Source organism: Notolepis coatsorum, assembly GCF_963971535.1.
Source record: "Notolepis coatsorum genome assembly, chromosome: 11".
NCBI lineage: Eukaryota > Metazoa > Chordata > Actinopteri > Aulopiformes > Paralepididae > Notolepis > Notolepis coatsorum.
In genome coordinates this window covers 84,885,051-84,908,115 of record NC_140175.1, presented here as the reverse complement: position 1 = coordinate 84,908,115, position 23,065 = coordinate 84,885,051, and the positions used below count along the sequence as shown (strand labels likewise).

General features: G+C 41.8%; 1 protein-coding gene across 1 annotated transcript in view; it reads right to left on the bottom strand.

Annotated features, from left to right (window-relative positions):
- Positions 1-23,065, bottom strand: part of LOC311236856 (myosin-IIIb) — an 84,651-nt gene that overhangs the window by 58,376 nt on the left and 3,210 nt on the right. Inside the window, exon 4 of the mRNA XM_084324643.1 lies at positions 14,109-14,211. Within this exon, the coding sequence (XP_084180769.1) occupies positions 14,109-14,211 (103 nt within the window). The remainder of the gene's footprint in view (positions 1-14,108; positions 14,212-23,065) is intronic.

Below are 23,065 nucleotides of genomic sequence, written 5' to 3'. Positions count from 1 at the left end.
CCTGTTATGTAATATTGACTGCCATATTCTTTTTGATGTTCTGAACTGTATTATTTTCTTTGAACGATGTTTTTGGAAAGGTTGTACAGTATACAAGACAACCATAAGTGGGAGTGTTGAAGTTAGATGTTATGTATGATTGCATGTAACGGTCTTAACTGTTTCCCCAAGAGGGCGCTATAGGCGTAGCTATTGTAGCTGACGCCAGGTGAGAAGTATAAAAGGAGATGTTACCTCCCCCTTCACTCTCTTCCTCCGTCGCTCTCACAAGAGAAGGACTCATGTGTACTGTTGGGTGCAATGTGAAATAAACCACGCTAAAGGCTAAAGAGAAACCTTGTCATCATAAACACATTATTGTCGCTCCATAGCTGACTCTGTCAACACCACCAAATGATAAGTTCATTAAGTCAGGCTTTCCCAAACTCTGGGTCAGGACCCCACATGGTATGAATATGAATATACAATATGAATACTGCTAATCAAACAAAAAAATGTAAATGAACTGTAATCCTATTTAATTGTCAAATAATAAACTACTGCACAGAAGCCACTGTGAATAGACGTATTACTGACCAGCTCACAAGTAGGGTACAAATGTATGTCTAGTCCTATGAAGTTATGCATTTCCATGCCCTTCATGTAAATGTATACAATTTGAACACTTTCCCAACGTCCGATCTAGGGTCACCTTCCTATAAAAACACCCAACATTAGACTGTGGACCGATTGTATGTCGACTTGGACCAGCAGTATGTAGCGCAGGAGCTGGACCCGAGCCTCAGCACATCATCATATCACCATGGATTCCACACTTCAGAGAACCAGAGCCACGTAATAGAATGTAATCAGCCCTTCAAAAGAACCCTAGCTCACAGCTGGCCGGAGAGGACAAACCCTCCTACTCCAAAACAGACCAAATTCCCAGGAAAACTTGAAAAGGAAATTCCCACACTTCCTTATGTTTTAATGGGCCTCTCCCTCTGTCGTCCCCCCCAGCCGAATGCTCTCCCACCACGCGGATGTCCGTGAGAAAAGGAAGACCGTCCGTGGTCAGTCAGTCACGTTTGTGTGTGTGTGTGTGTGTGTGTGTGTGTGTGTGTGTGTGTGTGTGTGTGTGTGTGTGTGCACATGTGTGCCTGCGTGTGTTTCACTGTAGTGGAGCCAAACGGATGTCAAGAGGAGAAACACATAAAGGAGGGCATGGAGGCAAGGAGGGAGGGAGGGAGAAAGAAAAAAAGAAGAAAGAAAGAAAGAACTCTGGCTACAGTAATGTTACATGTCACGGCCACTTGTTCTGAAAGAGTTAACAAGGACAGTGTCACAGATGCAAAGCATTCATACTGTAGATTGAACTGGTCTCTTACACAAAGTGCCTCCAACCAAATCACCACAAGTAGCCAATAACGAAACACGACTCAGAATTTCAGTAACTTAAATAATTAGCCAACATAGCTACAGTATAAACCAGGCTCAGAATATCAGTAACTTAAATACTTAGCTAACGTAGCTACAGTATAAACACAGCTCAGAATGTCAGTAACTTAATTAGTGTGCAATCAAAGCAGTTGCACCACAAAGATAAGTTTCGATGTACAATGTTGATGTTAACCTAATGCTTCATGTTGATGTCATTGAGCGGCTAAGTGTGAGTGAATGAATGACAAGCTGCATCCAGGTCTAATGGCAGATGATGATGGTTGCATACGATATTGGTGTTACATATTGGTGTTATGAATGAATGAATGAAAACTTTATTTAACAGATTGCAGAATGGGTACAATACAGTACGGCTCAATACACACAATTGTTAAGGGGATGCAGACCTGAGAAAGACGTTTGTCTTGTTTACATCAGGGTCCCCCATTTTCAATTCATATAGACATTTATGACATACACAACATACATGACATTTGTGGCATAGGGACATATAGGTATTTAGTACGGATACATTTGTGATATAAACGGTATTCAAATATACAGTACTGTTACCCCTAGATCCTGACAGAGTATATACATATGATGGGGAGGGGACTGTACATTAGGAGGGGGTGGGTGGGTGGGAGGGAAATATACATACGGCGGGGAGGGAATATATACATGCGGTGGGGAGGAGACTGTCTATTAGGAGGTGGTGGGGGTTTTGGGCATTTACGGTGGCCAGTTTACATTTTGTTACATATTGGTGTTACACATCACATAACACCAACTGAATCAGACTTAAATAGACTAGACTAAACAGACCAGGTCGTCAAACCAGCATTTCAAGTACCAACTGAAATTAATGAGCAGTAACACTTAGTTGATAAACAAAAATGCAAGTTGGCAAGATCTAACATACTGCATGAAGCTGGGAGACCAGATCTCTTTCTTATACATTTGAGACTTGAGTGGGACAGCATAGCAAGCTTTAATTTATTTAAACAAAGCATAGAGTTAGTTTGTTCAGCCATGAGCTAATATAGAGCCAACCAAACAGAAAAAGACAGGGTCTATCTTGGCATCTTATCTAGGGGTTTCCTTGGTCGCTCATTTCCTCTTCGACTTAGGAGGGTTTCCTGGTTCCCCTCTAGCAGCTGGCATACAGAAGACGCTGTGGAGTTCTGCCTCACCTACTTCTAACCAGTTCCAAAATAGTTGAACATTTGAAATGTTAAATACCCTTAACCATTTCAGGTGTACATTTAAAATGATTCCATCTTTCCAGGTAATTCTTTCCTCTGTTCTTTTAAGGCTAACCTCATTAGAAGGCCACTGCATCATCTACCACGTTGATGATCCGAGTCATCACACTGTCGCATACTAACTCAGATGGCATGCTTCTACTTGTAAAACCCTCTCGTTTTCCAATCAGCAGGCAGCTACAAGTCCAACCAGTATGGCACACTCTGGGGTATCGGTTGATGGTATTCGGTTGTACAGTATATGTACGTTGCGCTTAGCTTGCTTCATATCACAGCTGGGCAAATTAATATAAGACAAAAATTAACTATTGATCTCCCGGGCGGTATGTCATGTAATTTTATTTTACTTACTCATCTATATTACCTAAACATAAGATCTGGGTATTCCATTGACATTTTGAGAAGTTGGACGATTTAAAAAAAGTTTGGGGTAAGTGTTTGACAAATAAATGGCCCAGATTTTATGTTTAGGTAAAATAAAAGGACATGACGTATCGCGTTGCCCGGGATATTGAGAGAGTTTGTTTGAGTCTATGTTCATTTTCCCAGCAAGGGCAGAAGTACAGTATGTTCTCACAGAGCAGAGGCACGGTAGGTTTGAACTAACGGGCTGCCTGGAGGCATATTATGTAAGAATGCAGAGCAACAGCTATGGCAAACAAATACTTCACTAGGCATGCTGAGACTGAGCCATGTGCAGTGAGCTGATATTATCTAAGATCTGTTGATTGTGGTTGTTTGTGCCGTTGGTAGGGCTTGGTACAGTATAGAGAAAATAGTCCAAATCTGTAATTATTTTATTCCTTTTTCCCTTGTATTGAATGTGTGGTTTTTGGTGGCTGTAGCACCAATTCAGAGAGTAAAAAACAAACTAGATTAATTCATTAAAGCCAATTGATTGCATGTGTCCCACTTGTGACACCACAACAAGCTGATACAAGCAAGTTCTTGTAAATCAGAAAACGTATGGATAACATTATGTAATGTTTCCCCAGTGCATTAACATTTCAGACTGTCAAATCCATACAAAGACCAGGGGGAACCCATTTTCAATGATATGTCCCCTTTAACACTTTGTATGCCACTCACGGCTATTCTCTGGTTTACGCCCCGACCGCTGAATGCCACGGTCACGAGTATTCTCTTTTTTTTTTCTTTTTTTTTTATTAGCGATCTGAAATCATATTGCATCACGCGAGCCTACCGTTGGAGATCCAGGGACCGCCGGTGCTCAGATGTGAAAAAAGCGCCCCCTATCGTCTCCCAGATGGTAAATCACCCTTTTGGAATGGACTCAATGAAAGTGAATGGGAGAACGGATTTCTGACTCCACATTTTACTTCTCACTGATGCAGCCGGGGTCTACCAGAGTTCATTCTGGAGCCTCTGAGCCACGGCGAATATGGGTTATACTGTACACACGATGGATCAATACATTTATCGATTTTTTCGAATGGCGATCGGAAATTGGAATACACCATTTGGATACCATCTGACCTCAGGTAAGGAATCTATGTTATCAGTGTTAGGACATCAGACTCGTTTTCACGGATATATAAGCGTTTATGTAATATGGCTGTTTTGACTGTAAAAGCCATGAGGAAATAAGAGCAGCGATTATCAGCGCACGGCACGAGCGTGCGTGCGCACACATATACTATCAATCATCTAGCGTTTATTTGAAAACGATTCATAAATAGGCCGACAAATGACAACGTTCTGGAATATTCCAGTAAAAGGCGATTATCATAGGCATGGGTTGTTTTTTCCCCGAAAACAGGTGATTTTCAAAATGCTATCAAACGGAAATGAAACGATAAAAATACAATCTGCCTTGACAATGTTGACTGAAAAATGATTTTTTTTTTTTTATAATCGACGGGCAGATTAGACACATAATAGCCATAATTTAAAACATAGATTAGGCGATATTAACGTTAACATTGGCCGTGGATGGTGGCATTCAACGGGGTAAAAAGGAAAACAAGGCCGGCACTGAAAGTGTTAAGGGGAGGATCCCATTTCATTTAGGAAAATACATTCCTTTCATCCAATCTGAATGAATTTGGACACTGAATTCAGATACAAAATACCCTATCTTTTGTATTATGACTTTTATATATTTACCCAATAAGCTAATTTATATATTTACCCAAATATTTTTTACATAATAATGTACTTTTTATTTATTTTCTTTTTTCTTTTTTTACACATTTTCACAATACTATGTATAGGGCAAAACATTCGATTCTTCGCAATTTTCCAAATAAAACACCATGAAATGGAAATGACAAATTATAAAATAAAAGATTACATTATACAAATAACAGTTAAAAACGTGATATTTATTGTTTTTGATGATCCCTCCATTATGTTTTATTACACTGTTGCAGTTTCACACAGCCACAGCCACCCCCCCCCCCCCTCCAACAGCCACACACCTTGTTTCCACGTCATCCTCCATCAAGAATACAAAAAAATTCTTTAGCTGAGCGCAACACATTTCTAATTGTTGTGACATTTAATGGCCTCTCTCTTGACACAGAAGTGAGTGTCATACAGAGCCGGTGTTGCCGCTCAAGGTCAAAGTCTCACCATAAACTACCGCTTCCTCCCCAGAACGACCCACACCACCTACTGAGGTTCTGGAAAAGAGAGGCTCACCTGTCCACAGGCCCTTGTTTACAGTGACAAATGACAATGTAATGATGTCATCAAGGTGTGACCCCCACAAATCCTTTGGTCACATTCAGGATGGTGACAAATAATTTTTGTATGACGTCACGTAACATGTTATGAACCCGTTTTATGTTATGAGACTGATACTATTATAATACGGTTAGATCTTTACGTTTTTAATAAAGCTTTCAATAGTCTTTCAATAGAGCTGTTGAATAGCCACTGAGCTTCATACCTTATTGTCATCATATCAGCGTCTAACCTTATTCAATTGCAGTACACCACCGTGCCGCTTTCTATGGCACAAGGGTAGGACTAGGAATTAACCAGGATCTGATGAGATAGATGAGCTTTCCTCAGTCTCCTCAGGAAGAAGAGACGCTGGAAAGCTTTCTTGACCAGGGTTGAGGTGTTGAGGTTCTCAGAGATGTGGAATTTTAAACTGGAGGCACGTTCAACCGTAGTCTATGATGAGCTCCTTTCTTTGTTCTCGGTGCACCATGCTGCCAGGTGCTGGAACCCTGGAGGCCCACTAATCGTTGTTCTTGATGAGGCCCACCACCACTGTTGTGTCATCTACAAACCTGATAATGGTATTGGACAGGAGTGCAGTCATGGGTGAAGAGGGAGTAGAGAAGGGGGCTCAGCACAAAGCCCTGTGGGACGCCTGTGTTCAGGGTGAGGGTGGAGGAGGTGAGATCATCTAACCTAACATACTGGGGTCTGTTGGTTAAGTATCCAGTTGCAGATGGGGGGCTTGATGTCAAGGTCCTTGATTTCTATGAGGTCATTGAGTTTGGAGATGAGTATGAGTAAGTGTTGAATGCTGAGCTGAAGTTGATGAACAGCATTCTCACGTGGGCGTGTTGCTGTCATTCAGCTGGGAAAGGGTGGAGTGTAGCACCAAGGCAATGGCGTCCTGTTCTCATGGTAGATGAATTGGTTACTATTTATCCAGTTTATCTGTGTTGACTTAAGCTATGCGAGGTTCTGGTAAATGGGGTGTGTATGAACTTGTCATAAACATTAAACGTTTCCTCCAGTGCCTGTACAGCATGTCCTTTTTATAAACAAAATAAACTAAACTCCTGTAGGAGCTTGACCCCATTGCCTTTGCATTACTTTGTGGCCAACTGTCAAGTCAAGTCAAGAGTTTTATTTGTCATGGCATACAAGTATACAGTGAAATGCGGGGGGGTCTTGCCCGCAACGATTGTGCAATAATACAATAATAAGATAGGATAAGAATAAGACATTTGTGCAATAATACAAGTAATAAGAATAAGACATAACAGGTATATGTACATAAAGTTTACAAAAAGCATGGTAAGACATGCTAAGGTCCTGCGATAGTGCAATACACTGTTAGCTACGGATGAGGCACTGGGTCTTATGTACACTACTATACAATGCTATACTATACAAGCTACAGTTATACTATGTGTCTTTATGCTAGCTTGCTATATCCATCTGTTTACTATACAGTAAAGTGACCTTTCATTGTGTAACGTGACCGTTGAGTGTGAGCAGCATGTGTGTGTGTGTGTGTGTGTGTGTGTGTGTGTGTGTGTGTGTGTTCATGCTAAAGTGACTGCTAGTGTGTGAGCGTATACAGTGTGTGTGTTGTGTGTGTGTGCTCATGTGTGCTTGTGTGTGGAGAGTTCAGTGTTCAAGACTGATGGCCTGGGGGAAGAAGCTGAGCCGAAGTCTCTCTGTCCTAGTTGCTGGTGTTCGCAGGCGTTTGCCTGACCGCAGCAGCTTGAACAGGCTGTTGTTGGGGGTGGTGACGGTCTTTCATTATTCTGCAGGTTCTGGATTTGCACCTCTTGTTATATAAGACCTGCAGGGGTGGTAGTGCAATACCCGTAGTACGCTCAGCTGAGCGCACCACTCTCTGTAGGGCCTTCTTGTCCTGTGCCGTGCTGTTTCCATACCAGGCAGTGATGTTTCCAGTCAAGATGCTCTCTACAGCTCCGGAGTAGAAGGACTGGAGTATCTTCCCCGATACTCTGAACTTCCTTAACTGTCTCAGGTGGTAGAGGCGCTGCTTCGCCTTCTTCACGACTGAGTCTATGTGAGTTGACCATGTCAGGTCCTCTGAGATGTGGACCCCCAGGTACTTGAAGCTGCTCACCCTGTCCACGGTAGCCCCGTTTATCCTCAGTGGTGTGTGTGTCCCCTGCTGTGTTCTCCTAAAATCCACGATCAGCTCCTTGGTTTTACCAATGTTCAGGAGCAGGCTGTTGTCCTGGCACCAGTGTTCCAGTACCTCAACCTCCTCCCGGTAGGCCTTCTCGTCGTTGTCAGAGATCAGCCCCACCACCACTGTGTCATCCGCAAACTTCACTATGGAGTTGGAGCTGAACTTGGCCACACAATCATGTGTGTATAGTGAATACAGCAGGGGGCTCAGGACACAGCCCTGGGGGGACCCGATACTCAGGGTGATGGTGTTGGAGGTCTGACCCCCCACTCCGACAGCCTGGGGCCTTTCACTCAGAAAGTCCAGTATCCAGGCGCTCAGAGCGGAGCTCAGACCCAGCTCGATCAGCTTGTCCACCAGTCTGGTGGGGACTATGGTGTTGAACGCTGAGCTATAGTCAATGAACAACAGTCTCACAAACTGTCCATCACTTTTAGGAAATAGAGCTAGGGGTCCAAACATCTGAACTATCCCAGATAAACACATTATCCCTGAACTCGGTGTACAACTGCCTTACACTGTAATCATAACTACCTGCCTCAAACTATATTTTAATACGGACAAAAATAAAGCATACACAACCTATATAAAATTACACACAACAGGCAAAAATAACATCACTTAAAATACACACCAATATCCCACAAATAGACAGCTGTGCCAATGTCTCCACATAGATGAGTAACGTGAACCTAATGTCCGTTAAAACCAGAATGATCTCATTTCCAGAGTCATTTAGCTGACAGATACATTTATACATGAGATTTCTTAAAACAGCTTGCTAGGTATTGACACGTGCAGCCACAAACATTTCACTTGCACTATGCTACACAATCTAAGGCTTTTAAGTAATATTCTCATGGCATCATTATAAGCTACTTGAAGTCTCCGCAAACTTAATTTTTTGTAGCTTGACCACAAGTGTGCAGTATAAAGTGGTGTACAATATGCTTTGAACAGAGACACTTTCACTCCATCTGTACACATACTAAACTTGCGGGAGAGAGTGTTCACTTGTGCATACATCTTGCGGCATTGCATGTATATATCTGATCATCATCTGTCGTTTGTTCTTTAATAGAATTTCCAAGATATTTTACCTTTTCACAGACCCCAAGATTATTTTCAGGCAATTTAAAGTCAGGACATTTTAGACATTTGTCCTCTTTGGATCTACAGATTAAAACAGCACTCTTACTGGCATTGTATTTGATATCATGTTCAACCCCATACACAGTATGCTGTGACCTGCTGGGGCAGCGGACTGAGAGCAGTGGACACAACCAGGCTGGATAAGCTGGTCAGGAAGGCCAGCAGCGTGGTTGGGGTGGAGCTGGACTCTCTAGCGAGGGTGGCGGAGAGGAGGAGCCTTGCTAAGCTCCAGGCCATCAGGGAAAACCCAACCCACCCACTATACACAGACTTGGCTGACAGGAGGAGCATGTTCAGTGCTAGGCTCACACTACCCAAATGCAGCACTGAACGGCACAGGAAGTCCTTCATTCCAACAGCCATCAGACTATACAATGCATCACTGTGCCTCACTGCATCACTGAGCACAGAGCGGCAGCTCAATAGTGGCAGGAGGCCGCAATTAGCGGCCTCCAGGCTCCAAAACAGGGGGCAGCGACGGCTGCCAGACATTGACCTTGGATTAATAGGAACCCAAGGAGGACAATACACTACCTGAAGCATACTGCACCTTATGTGACACTGTGAATATATATTTCATTTAGTTAGATAGTTAAATTATATTGACCAAATTGTTTACACTGCTGTGTTGTTTTTTACTACCTGTACCCCCCATGCCCTTCCCCCATGCTCAGTATATTTTTACTGTATTTATTTCTGTATATTTTATTTCATATTTATTCTATTTACTCTACTCTTATCCTAGGCAACTTGATTGATTTGTGTTATTATTCTAATTCGTGACCTGTCCTGTCTAAATGTTTAAATGTTGAGAGATTTGCAGTGTCAAATTTCCCACGGGATAATAAGTATTTCTATTCTATTCTATAGTACATATAGCAAGAAGCTGCTGGAGACCAGCGCTACTCGGGACTAAATACCACAAGATCATCTGCATACATAATTTGGTTGACTAAAGTATCACCAATCATGCACCCAGTCAGGCCTGGACCGGCCACCTGGCATACCGGGCAATTTCCCGGTGGGCCGACGTATCTTTGGGCTGTTATAATTTGATAATTTATTTTTTTAATTTATAAAGAAGTTTGGTCAACGACTGGCCCACTACTAGGCTGGGACAGCGGCCCATGGTACTGACTGACACTGGGCTGGCCCAATCACATCTCTTACTAAGCCCCCGCCTTCTCTCTCACCTGTTTCTCGTGTAAGAACAGATGGCGCTCAGAGCGAGCGGGAAAAATTATTATTAACAGAAGAAGCGTAAGGGGGGTGCAGAGAAATTACATGAAATCTAGAGGCGGATGCTGCCAAATGTACTAAAATAACATAAATGTTGCTGCAGCTTCAACGTTGTCATCCACAGTAGTGCAGCAACAGCCTCAGGTGGCCCACTGCCAGGCTGAGAAGCAGACAGGCAGTGGAGCAGGCATGTGAGCTTGACAGGGCCAAGGGACAGAGTGAGCAGGAGTGTGTGTGCCATGCATGATGATTCATTCAATTAATGTCGATAATAATATGAATGATAACATACTCGTAATAACGCTATCATAAAGTGAGGCCGTCAACTACTGCTGGTGGTCTCTCAGTCAGTCAATGTCAAATAGTGCAGCATAAGCTATTGGCATTGTTTTTGTAGCTAATTTACATTTACATTTACATTTAGTCATTTAGCTGACGCTTTTATCCAAAGCGACTTACAAGTTCTGTACGACAAGCCATCAGGAAGGGCACAACTCTATCAGCTGAGCAACAATGTTCATCAAAGTGTTGAGTGCTACAGTGTAGGTTAGTTTATTAGGACAAGTGCATGACAGTACGGTTAGTTAGGGTTAGATTTTTTTTTTTAATTCAGATAATGGTTGAAGAAGTGCGTCTTTAGTCGACGGCGAAAGATTGGACGTGATTCGGCTGTCCTAACTGGGGTGGGTAGTTCATTCCACCATTGTGGGGCAAGGACTGAGAATAGGCGACTTCTCTTTGATGACCCTCCCGGAGCTTGGATAGGAGTAGGTCTGAGGCGGCCAGAAGATGCAGAGCGTAGGGGTCTTGAGGGTGTGTAGTTAGAGACCATTGACCGGAGGTAGGCGGGAGCGGTTCCCTTTGCCGCACGGTATGCTAGGTCGAGGGCCTTGAAGCGGATTCGTGCAGCAATGGGGAGCCAGTGCAGGTCCCTAAGAAGTGGGGTGACATGGGCCGACTTCGGTAGGTTTGAGATCAGGCGGGCCGCTGCGTTCTGAATGAGTTGAAGAGGCTTAGTGGCAGTTAACTAACTAACGTTATTTTGTCAGCATCGCGTTGGCTAAGCTAAGCCCATGTTGCTGTGAGTGACCTGACCTAGGTCCATATCGTATCATCATAATATTATTTAAAAAATAATTAGGATAAGGGTTCCCTATAAATAAAGATGCACGAAAAGGCTGTATAAAAAACTGCTTTTTTTATTTGTATTTGGAAATTAAAAAATCATAAAAACAAATTATCTTGACCGATTTGTATTCCTGAGGATATCACCTAAAAGCATTAATTAAAACACTTATTTCCAAGGTGGTCCTCGATGGAAGACATAAAAACACAGCACATAGCCTACTCAACTGCAAATTTTTGCTCAACTGCAAAAATGTATGCCTACTTATGTATTATCCTACAGGGGAAAACACACTCACAACAGGCAGCAAAGTTTATTTTCAGCCAAGTATGATAATACGGTAACTATTAGGATATATATGGTATGGATTACTTACTCTTATAACTTATTACCATCTGTGGTAGCTCTAGTCTCTACCTACACAAATAGTTTTTGTGCTGTGTCCATTGAGCATGCACCTTCCCGTGGTAGGCACATTAACTGTAGGTCAAACTCCCCAAACAAACAAGAACACCATTGATTTAATTGCCATATAAATCACATACAAAGATCTAACTATTACTCCTCTGTGAACATGAATATAAAACAAAAAGGTGATCTATAGACTACTTTTCCCGTCCTGATGCAGGTGTTTTTACATCACCACCCAAAACAAGATTCAGTCAAGAGCGAGTGAGTACATTGGTCCACTTGTCCATGGCACTTACTACCCAGCTTTGTAGTGGTTTGGGGGAATAGTACAGTAGGTACGCATATTTAAGGGGACCGCAAGGATGGTGTACTGGTGGGTGGTGTCCGACCAATTATGGTGGGCCGGTCTGGGCCAAAAATGCCAGGGCCGATTTTTGGTCCCAGTCCAGCATCCAGTATTACAGGCACTCAGTTGCTCGGACAGACCATCGACATATAGATTAAAAAGAACGGGGGACAAAATTCCCCCTCGTCTGACCCCATTGCTAACCACAAACGGGGCTGAGACACTATTGCCCCTATTTGCATGCATAGTCTGGTGGGAATACCAATAAGCCAGAATTCTCACAATGTATCCAGGCACCCCTCTTTGACTGATTGATTGATTTTATTTGACATAATAAAATACAATACACAGGTGCATACAGTATAAAAATATATCAGGATAGCGCAAGAAAGTCCTTAGACTTATTTCCATTGTGGTCCCAGGATAAGGCAGAGCAAAAAGAGGGACCTGCACAGTATGCTACTCCTCCTACTTGACAACCCGGAGTCAATCACACACCTACTCAATTAACCATAACAATTACGATAATAATATAGAAGTACATAAAGAACACATCATCTTAATATCAGACTCAAAGCTACAGGCTACACTACCCTAAGTTGCTCAGCAACCATTTTTTCTGTTGGTTTTTTAACCCATTCAAGGACTGGGCAGATTTTATTTCACTGGTGATTTTGTTCCGTTTCAATTGTTCCAATTTTGACTTCTGTATTTAGTTACAATTTCCTTTAAGGCATATATACACAGGTCAGTGCCATGCTTAGCTTTAAAACCAAACTGGTTATCTGTGGAGTTAATAAACTCATTTATTCTACAGTATCCAGCAGAATTATTTCTAGTACTTTTGACAGTATGCTGGCTAAAGCTATGGGCCTATAGTTGTCTAGGCTACTAACTTTACCAGCTTTGTCCTTAATGACTGGGACTAACAGAACAGACAGCATTGAGTCTGGCAGCAAGCCATGGATCATAAACCCAGTAAAACTGATAGCAAGGAGAGGAGCTGTCCTCAAACTGGCATATTTCAGATGTTCAGCAGTAATATGGTTTAAGCCATTTGCTTTGTTATCAGATAACTTGTGCATGGCTTGGTACACCTCATGTGACATAATCACCATTGAGTCATTACTCTTGATATTATCCACTTTATACAGATAACTTTTAATGCAATTAAATAAGGTACTATAATACCGTCGCCATAACTCAGCAACATTGTCTGTTCCAGAAATTCCATCCACAGTACATGGTAAAGACGCGTTAAAGCCACTCTCACTTCTTTAAAAAAAAATCAATAACATTGTTGTTTAACAGCTTCTTAGCCATGGAATCAGCCCTCATGGCTTGCTCATTTTTACAAATGAAGTGAATGGCATACTTATATCTTGCATTAGTGAGCTTCTTGTGCTCAAGCACAAGCCCTTGCCTGGGTCTACCTGCCATAGCCCATGATTTAAAGGCTTCAGCATGATACTGAGCTACATATTGTTATGCTTGTAGTAGGGCTTACTGCCTTCACACAAAGCGCCCACTATATCATCATACATGAAGCAGAGCTCTCCTATGCTCCACATCCTTACAATCAACATCCCTGAACATAATTGCATCTCTAGGTAGATTAATATTACCTAAGTACTTGTCTGTATGACCATAATAAGTTCCTCCTTTGTGAGGGTTGACCAGTCCAGTTTTTCTGTGTTGACACTATTATCATTTCTAGATAATGCAGGTAAATCTTCCACATTTATTGACATAGCAAAAGGTATATAGTCGTTGCTGCCCCATACAAAATGTCCATACAGCCCAGTGAAGCATGTGCATCAGCTGTACTAATACAATGGTCAAGCCATGACGTAGTGTGCCAGGCCTCACTAATGTATGTATAGCTAATTAGATATATAGTAGCTAAACTAGCTATGTAAAATTACACTGTATATATATATATATATATATATATATATATATATATATATATATATATATATATATATTTATCCACCTGTCTGAATATACCTGCATATATTCCTGTTTAGATACCTGTATATCTATATCTGTATATATCCCTTACCTACTCTTACTAGTTATACCGATGGCTAGTATGGTACCATAGTGTATTTATACCTGTAACACTGTACATAATAACACTGTACATACATCAGATTAGCATTATTACTCAGTAGTACTAATAATTTATATATATATTCCAGTTGAATAATGTGTACATTGCATTTTGTTAATACACTTTACCGTTACATTTGCAGGCTGAGTTACCTGTAGGATCTGTTGCTCCAGCTGAGAGTTGGCCCGGCACAGCTCCATGATCTGCCTGAGGAGCAGCTTGGTGCTCTCAGTCTTCCCTGCTCCACTCTCCCCACTGCAAGACAACGCAACCTTTATGATCAGAAACACTGTATAATACATACACCACTACAGTATAATACATATACCACTACAGTATAATACATATACCACTACAGCCACTACAGTATAATACATATACCACTACAGTATAATAAATATACCACTGCAGTATAATACATATACCACTACAGTATAATAAATATACCACTACATCATTGAAAAATATATAAGTGATTATTCTCCTTGGACTGGAGTGACAAATCCGGGAATTGAACCACTGTAATGAAAATCTCGTCTTTTTTTATTTCCCCTGTGCTCGTCTTGTCATTCCTTTTTATAGCCTCCACAGCAGCCAACAATGGTAGTCATGGTCGTAGTAGATTACAAACAAGACCAGAGACTTCCACTGACCCAAAATGATAAAGACATTTATTTGGCAGCCAAATTACCGGATCCTCTGACGGGCCTCCCTTGCAAACTGATGAGCCGTTGTCACCGGCTTGTACAGCAACATAAGGCTTTGCATGAGCAAATGAGGCTTGCAAATAGGCTTCCCTGTGTGCAGGCATTCAATCTGTGCTCGCAGACTCCTGCAATCGGTGTGGGTCAGGATAATTATTGATAATAATAGATACAATGAATGAATGTAAAATGTAGTGCTTTCATATTAATATTCCAAAATTATCCGAGATACTCAAGTATACCATCTATGAGTCGACACGTGTAGCTTTGTATCCCGACTAGGATAAACCAGAGTATGATTGCTGGGATGTGCTGATGCATGTAAACAGATTATCCTGTTTGATGTTGGGTTTCGTGGTCTATGCGAGTCCGTTTCCATGGCAATATGTTGACATGAGTGTGCTCTCCTGTCATCCTTATCCCAATATCCCAGTGTGAGTGGGGAGTGATTGACATCAGCTGAGTATATATATATATATATATATATGAAACCTTTCACAAAATAAAAATGTTGCTTCATTGAAACACGGATCCTGTCTGACAAGAGTTTTATTCCTCTTTTCTTTATAGACTGTGTAGTCTGCGTTAGGATCGTTATGGTGTCTAGGTTCTATGGATGATGAAATGTAATCACTGAGAGAGAATGGTACATTTACTTTGACCAACTTGCCCCAGGGTAAAGTTGCAGTGGGGAGTAGATGGATGTATACTATCAAGAAAAATGCAGATGGTTCAGAAAAATACAAGGCACGATATGTTGCTAAAGGCTAGAGAGAAGGGGTGTCGACTATGGAGAGACCTTTTCTCCCACAGCCGATCTGACCAGTGTTAGAGTCAAAGCAGCACAGGAACATTTTATTTTAAATCAGATAGACGTTAAAACTGCCTACCTACATGCACCGATAGATTATGAGATATACATGGAACAGACATCTGGCACAGAGACGTTGGTGTGTAAACAAGAGAAGTCACAGTATGGTCTAAAACAGTCTGACCACTGTGAAACATGTATTGAGGTTCTTAAAGGGCACTAGTGATAAAGTGTTGTGTTACAAGAAGTGTAATTCTGATTTTAGATTACAGGCTTTCAGTGATGCCACAGACCGACGTAGCACAACAGGGTACTGTGTTAGTCTACATGAGACTGGTCCATTGGTCTCATGGAAGACCAAAAAGCAACCAACGGTGGCATTGTCCACATGTGAAGCAGAGTACATGACATTAGCTGCAACCACCCAAGAGTGTTTACACCTGGTACAACTGTTGATACATATGGATGCATACTATGCACCACCCATTGACCATGAAGACATTTAGTCAGATCTACAGTACTAAATGGACAGATCTGTTTGCGATTCTGTCCCACAGATCAAATGGTGGCTGATGTGTTTACCAAACCAGTAACTAAGGACAAATTGTCTACGTTCACAAAGGTTATGTTTGGGAGAGAAACCACATCAGTGTGAGTAGTGACCAAGCGGTCAAATATTTATTTAGTTTTCTTGCTTTATTTCAAATTGTTATAGGAGAATGCCAGTGAACAACTGAAGACTGTTTGTAAATAATATAATTTAATGATTTATGTTCTTGTTTCACACAGGAGAGGAACCATATCAGTGCCAGCCTTTGTTTGTTTGACTAATGGAATGTAAAAAGTTTTTATTTGTATTTCCTTCTCCATCTTAGATTGGTCAGGTGAGAGCAAGTGGGGGTGTTGACATGAGTGTGCTCTCCTGTCATCCTTATCCCAATATCCCAGTGTGAGTGGGGAGTGATTGACTGATTGACACCAGCTGAGTGTGTGTATATATGGGTCATTGACGGATAAGACTTTTCAATAGGCCAATTTTAAAATACAAAAAATTCAGTGGGACAGAAAAAATAGGCGTCACGTCATTGACCCATATGTGCCCTTTCACAAAATAGAAATGTTGCTTCCTTGAAACACGGATCCTGTCTGACAGCGTTTTATAACTTCTATTCCTCCTTTCTTTATACTGTGTACTGTGTTAGGATCGTTATGGTGTCTAGCCAATATGCATACAGTAGCCAACATTCAATACAATACTTGCAATATTTAATTCATGGTTCATATATTGGTGGCCCTTATAGACTGTTTCAACTGACAACATTTTTTTTTTATATATATCCTCTTTTTCTCCACCTGATTTTTAAATTTTTCTCCCCATCCCAATTTAGTCGTTGTGCCAATTCCCCCCCTCCCCTACCTGGTTGTTGTGCGCATGTTCCTCCTACTGGTCGGTACAAGGGAACCCTGAAGTCCACCACATGCTTCCTCCGACACATGTGGAGACAGCCAGCGGCTCTCTTTTCACCTGGCAGCGAGGACTCTCATTGGTGAAGCGTAACGTGTGGGAGGTCACGCTGCCTTCACCATTTCCTGCCTTTCGCTGAGCACGCAGGCGCCCAGACCTGACCTGTAGGCGTCGCTGTCCACAACGCCAGATTACCACCCACGACTTCCCTCCCGCGCTAACTCAGCCAAACGAGTTAGTATGACGACCGGCCCAAGCCGCAGGGCAATGCTGAGACAACAACATTCTAAAAGGACCCACCTTTACTTCCTGTTGCAATGTTTGCTAACGCAATAGTTGACAGGAAACACACTTGGGTCCAAACTGTTCCCTAGCAAAAAAATTACAGTAAAACTATCTATAGGAAAATGCATGTAAATGCATTATCCCCTTTCCGAGCTTGACCAGGACACAAGCTACTAGTATCCAGAATATTAACACAGCATGTTCTAGCATTACTCATAGTATCAATACGCCTCGATAATAAGCTATTGCTGGCGACAATCAGGAATGTGTGGTGGTTAACATGGGTAATTCTCGGACGATGACGACCACCTCAGGGGACTGATAAGGCTCGGGGCAAATTGAATGTGGCCTTATCCACTTTTCCAGAGTGTGGGGGTCCAGGGCAGTTCTATAGCATGCTTTAGTGGTTTCAATGAGTCATGCTAAAGGCCAGTGTCATTATGGAGATATACAGCTGATGGCATTTTTTTCCGTCTGACCCAGTCCTATTGTTAAATAAAGGAATCTATATTTACGTCCTATAAAGGTACGTGTCAATTTACGCAAGTCAAATCGTTTAGTCTCCTCCTCCTCTCGTCATTCGGTAGGTCGTCAATCACATTCTTTCTTTGTTGCCCCGGGCGACTATCGCCCCAGTTCAGTCGGTCCCTCCTGCCCCCCCCGACTGGCTAACTGGCTGACTGGCTCATTCATGGGTGACAGCGTCGTAACCCGGGGTGATGGGGGGGGGGGCCCCATTCAAAGGCCACCGAGGGCTGCTGGGAGGGTTATACTTAGAATAACAAAGAGTCAAACACTATGTAACTAATGGATAGAGGGGGGGGGGGCATTATACAACTGTCTTCATTCATGCATACTGTGTTCATTGGGTTGGCTGATGGACAATAATAAAAGCACTTATTATTCACTCATCATCGAGGGCCACCATCTTGGTAAGTTGTCCAATACATTTAATCATGTTCAGTCAGCCTGGTTGATAATTGGTGTAAACACCATTGTGGAAAGGCTAGGAACAGGTTTGGTCATGGATGTTGTTTAGGGGGTGAATTGGCCAGGAGCCAGGTCCCAGGTCATTGGGGGGTGGGTGGACACATTTATTTTTAAATAAAATTAGTAGCGAGTGACCTTCAAATTGAAAGTCAAGTCACGTGGCAGATTTAGAGAATGGTTTGCAGAAGTGCTGAAAAAGGCCTCCAATCAGAAATCAGAAACTAGTCTGTGTGAGCCCTCTCCCAACGGTTCACCTTTTCTGTCTAGGAATTATTTGCATTCACACACACATTTCCTCTCCTGTATCCACAGTGAACAGATAGGCAAGCTTTGAAATAAAGCTTCATAATATGCCCCCTGGTATCTCTGTACCAAAATAGACTGAGCTTGAGCTTTTTTTTTCTCTCTTTTTTTAAATCACAATTACAGCTATTTCAAATGTTCCACTACATGATACAAAACTTTCAGTTTGCTAGAGACACCCACACATCTGCTAAACCCTTCTGCTGAATGTATTGAGGCTGCCCTCGCTACCTCGCGTAAACCGAGTTTTACACTAGGTTTATGTAGGGCCTGGATTTATGCTTGTAAGCCCAGTCCCTCAGGGCAGACAGACACACAGACACACACACACCAGTGTAAACCTCAGGGATGGATACCGGATGCTCCACTCACATGCTAGCTGACCAGGCTCTGCTCCTATCGTGGTACTGTAATCATGGGTTCTCGGAAAAAAAACGACTGAAATGTAATTTCCAGAAGTTTTATTTTCTCATGCTACCATGGAAATCTAGGATACCACACAGTCACACACACACACACATCTAGGAGAGGAAAAGGAGCCATGAAAGAAATTCTATGGAAGGACTAAAAGAGAAAGGAAGGCAAACCATAAAAGAAGAGAAAGAAAAGAAAACAATACTTTCTTTCACAAAAAAAGGGCCCCGTTTCAGGGACAGCGCTGGATAAACCTTCCCCAGTGTGGTGCGATAAATGGGTGCTGTATTTCACACTGAAGGAGCATCGCCACAAGGCACAAGGAAAACCACGTTTCCTCCACGCCTCACACACAGGAGCTATTGACCCAGTATAGATCGTGCTGACGCAAGCCTGCTGATGATCTGGTGCCTAACAAGCACCGTCTCTGCTGATGCAGTGCTCACTTCGCAGTCAACAAGATGGATATTTATTTTAAATAAATAAAATTTAAATATATTATTTTCATATTAATCTTATTTTTCTTTTAAAAGGTAAAAAATTGTGTGAGGTCATTTGACCTATCTCAAGTCCTGCCCTTTTTTGGTGATCCTTCAATCATAACTGTTGCTTCCCGTCAATTCAGCCCGTTTCAAGGACTTTCTCAAAACAAGAGAGATCACCTTGAAACCAGTGGCGTGATCATTTCAAGGACTCAACTTTGATACTCGTCATGTATCTCAGAGGTCCACCATAAAAAACCTCTGAGTAATTTTCTATTCCTCCCTCTCATTTAATGCACATGTAAAAAATTTCACCAAAATTGCCTTCTTCCATCTTCGTAATATTGCAAACATTTTAACTCTGGCTGATGCTGAAACCCTAATACATGCTTTTGTCTCATCACGTCTGGACTACTGTAATGCCCTTTTTTCAGGCCTACCTAATTCAAGCATCAAAAATCTTCAACTCGTGCAAAATGCGGCTGCACGGATACTAACTAAAATTTGATCATATCACACCAGTTTTGTCTGCCTTACACTGGCTTCCTATTCAAGCCAGATCTGACTTTAAAGTGTTACTCCTCACCTAAATATTTTTTTATAGATTTAAATGGAGATTAAAATTTTTTATTTGAAATCTCTCGATACTCGCCCGCTCGTGCTCTGCGCTCACAAAATGCGGGGCTACTACAGCTGTTTACAACGACCCGGACCCACCCCGCCAGCTTCTCCCACCCTCTAATACAGCCAATTGTATTAGTGCAGACGGCCAGCCAAGCTGGTGACAACCCCGGAGCTGTGAGCTGGGTTGGTGACGAACGCAATCTCCGCTCGGCCACCTAACCGCCTCTCGGCGTATTTCTTTTTAACCCTAGGAATCGATAGTAGCCCCGCATTTTGTGAGCGCAGAGCACGAGCGGGCGAGTATCGAGAGATTTCAAATAAAAAATTTTAATCTCCATTTAAATCTATAAAAAAATATTTAGGTGAGGAGTAACACTTTAAAGTCAGATCTGGCTTGAATAGGAAGCCAGTGTAAGGCAGACAAAACTGGTGTGATATGATCAAATTTTAGTTAGTATCCGTGCAGCCGCATTTTGCACGAGTTGAAGATTTTTGATGCTTGAATTAGGTAGGCCTGAAAAAAGGGCATTACAGTAGTCCAGACGTGATGAGACAAAAGCATGTATTAGGGTTTCAGCATCAGCCAGAGTTAAAATGGGGTGAATTTTTGCAATATTACGAAGATGGAAGAAGGCAATTTTGGTGAAATTTTTTACATGTGCATTAAATGAGAGGGAGGAATAGAAAATGACTCAGAGGTTTTTTATGGTGGACCTCTGAGATACATGACACATATATTATGTGAATAGAATAGAATTACTTAACCCAGCAATGAACTCTAAACCACGTTGCCAGACCACGGACAGAAGATATTCTCATTTGGTTCATTACAATTTACTCAAAATAAAATTCTCATTCAATCAATCACCACGCAGATTGATTGATTGAATGAAAACTTTATTAACAGATTGCAGAATGGGTACAATACAGTACGGCTCAATACACACAATTGTTAAGGGGATGCAGACCAGAGAAAGACTTTCGTCTTGTTTACATCAGGGTCCCCCATTTTTAATTCATAATGAATTGTAAGTAAGGGTGCAACTTGCACCGTGCAATCCATTCTTTGTGGATCTAGCCCACAGTATTTCTGACACTGGGAATACATTCCCTGAGATGCATAGAGGTCCCTAGAATCAGATACCAAGAACATGCAAATGGACCATATTAAAAAAAAGTCTGTAAATGTGTATTCTACGTACTTATGGAATGAATGAGATACAAAACAAAAATTATAAAATAAAAATTAATTTTGAGTTAATTTTCATAACGCGATAATTTGCTGTGTAATTAATTAATCTAATTAACGCGATAAACTGACAGCCCTAATTTTTATTATTGTATTTTGCACAATCGATGCGGGCATGACCACCCGCATTTCACTGTATGCCCTGGTATGTATGTGACAAATAAACCTCTTGATTCATAGTGAGTTTTTCCTTACCTTCGCGTGGGGTATGTCTGGGAGTGTTGCATTTATTTTATTTATTTAAAAAATGTTGGACTTTATGGTATTTTTGTGTTCTTGATTTATTGTGATGTTTCTTCTTGACTTGTTTAAAGAAGACGTGTCCGGCCCATGGGGACATTAACGTGTGTTGTCGGGCCTTACAAATACATTTTATTTGATTTCTCAAAACAAGAGAGATCACCTTGAAACCAGTGGCATGATCATTCAAGGTGTTTATCAAAACAAGAGATCACCTTGAAACCAGTGGCGTGATAATTTTGAGGTGTTTCTCAAAACAAGAGAGATCACATTGAAACAGTGTTGTGATCATTTCAAGGTGTTTCTCAAAACAAGAGAGATCACATTGAAACAGTGTTGTGATCATTTCAAGGTGTTTCTCAAAACAAGAGAGATCACATTGAAAGTTTGAAACAGTGGCGTTGTCGGTCTCACTGCAGTTAATTTTGAGAAGTGTCTTGAAACAAGTTAATCTGAACATCAAGTGCATCATTAGAAAAAGCACAAACACAAATGTTGTGTCTAGCCTTTCTTTTCCATTAGGTCTTTCCACAATATTCTTATATTTTCTAAGCAAATGTTCTGCTGCTTTTCTGCTTTAAAATGTCGGTTGTGGCTTTTTCTTTTTTGCTGCTGCATTTGGGGAAGTGGGCCACCTGGTTGTGGAGCGCAGTGAACCATAACAAGTCTATGCCAAGAACAAACAATCAAAGGCAATCAAAGGTTTCAGTGAGCAGTGGTTTAGTGGGCCGACTATGTATGGGTCTATACATCTGACCCTAAACAACGTGTTTGCCTTTGGGGCCTCCTGAAAATAAAGTGCCTGGAAACATTCCTAATCAGACTGAAATGACTGAATGTAAAATGTAGATGGACTACATTTAAATAGCGCTTTTATCCAAAGCGCATTACAACTTATGCCTCACATTCACCCATTCACACACAGACGGCGGAGGCAACCATGCAAGGTGCCAACCTGCTCATCAGGAGCAATAAGGGGTTAAGTGTCTTGCTCAAGGACATTTTGGACATGCTGCCGGGAGGAGAAGGAATCGAACCGGGAACCTTCCGATTACCAGACGCTCTACCTCCTGAGCCACTGTAATTTAATGTAATGATATTCAATTCAAATTCAAATAAATGTTGCTCTTATGTCATGGTCAGGTTGGGATTCCTTTCCACCCTGTTCCCAGAGTGGCCACTGTGTGTGTAGGTCCTGCCCACACCAGTGGAGAACACGTTCCATTGCTCTCCATTGATTTTGTATTGTGTGCCTCCTTGTCATTTCAGTCAGCTAGGAAACAACAGAAAAAGGTTGGGACCCTGACACTCAATACTTGCCAATGTGTGTCAATATACCTTTCTCTAGAGGCAGGGTACTACAATAATCAGCCATGCTGATATTTCATGTTTTTAACTAGCTACAGGCATTGTGTTAGGTTCCCCCCGTGGTTGTATATTACAGCACCGATTCTTTGCCCTCCAGAGGGGGTGCTTTTCAGAGTGTGACTCATTGCGCTCCATCTCTACAGTCAATTCACCAGCCACAAAACAACAGCTGGA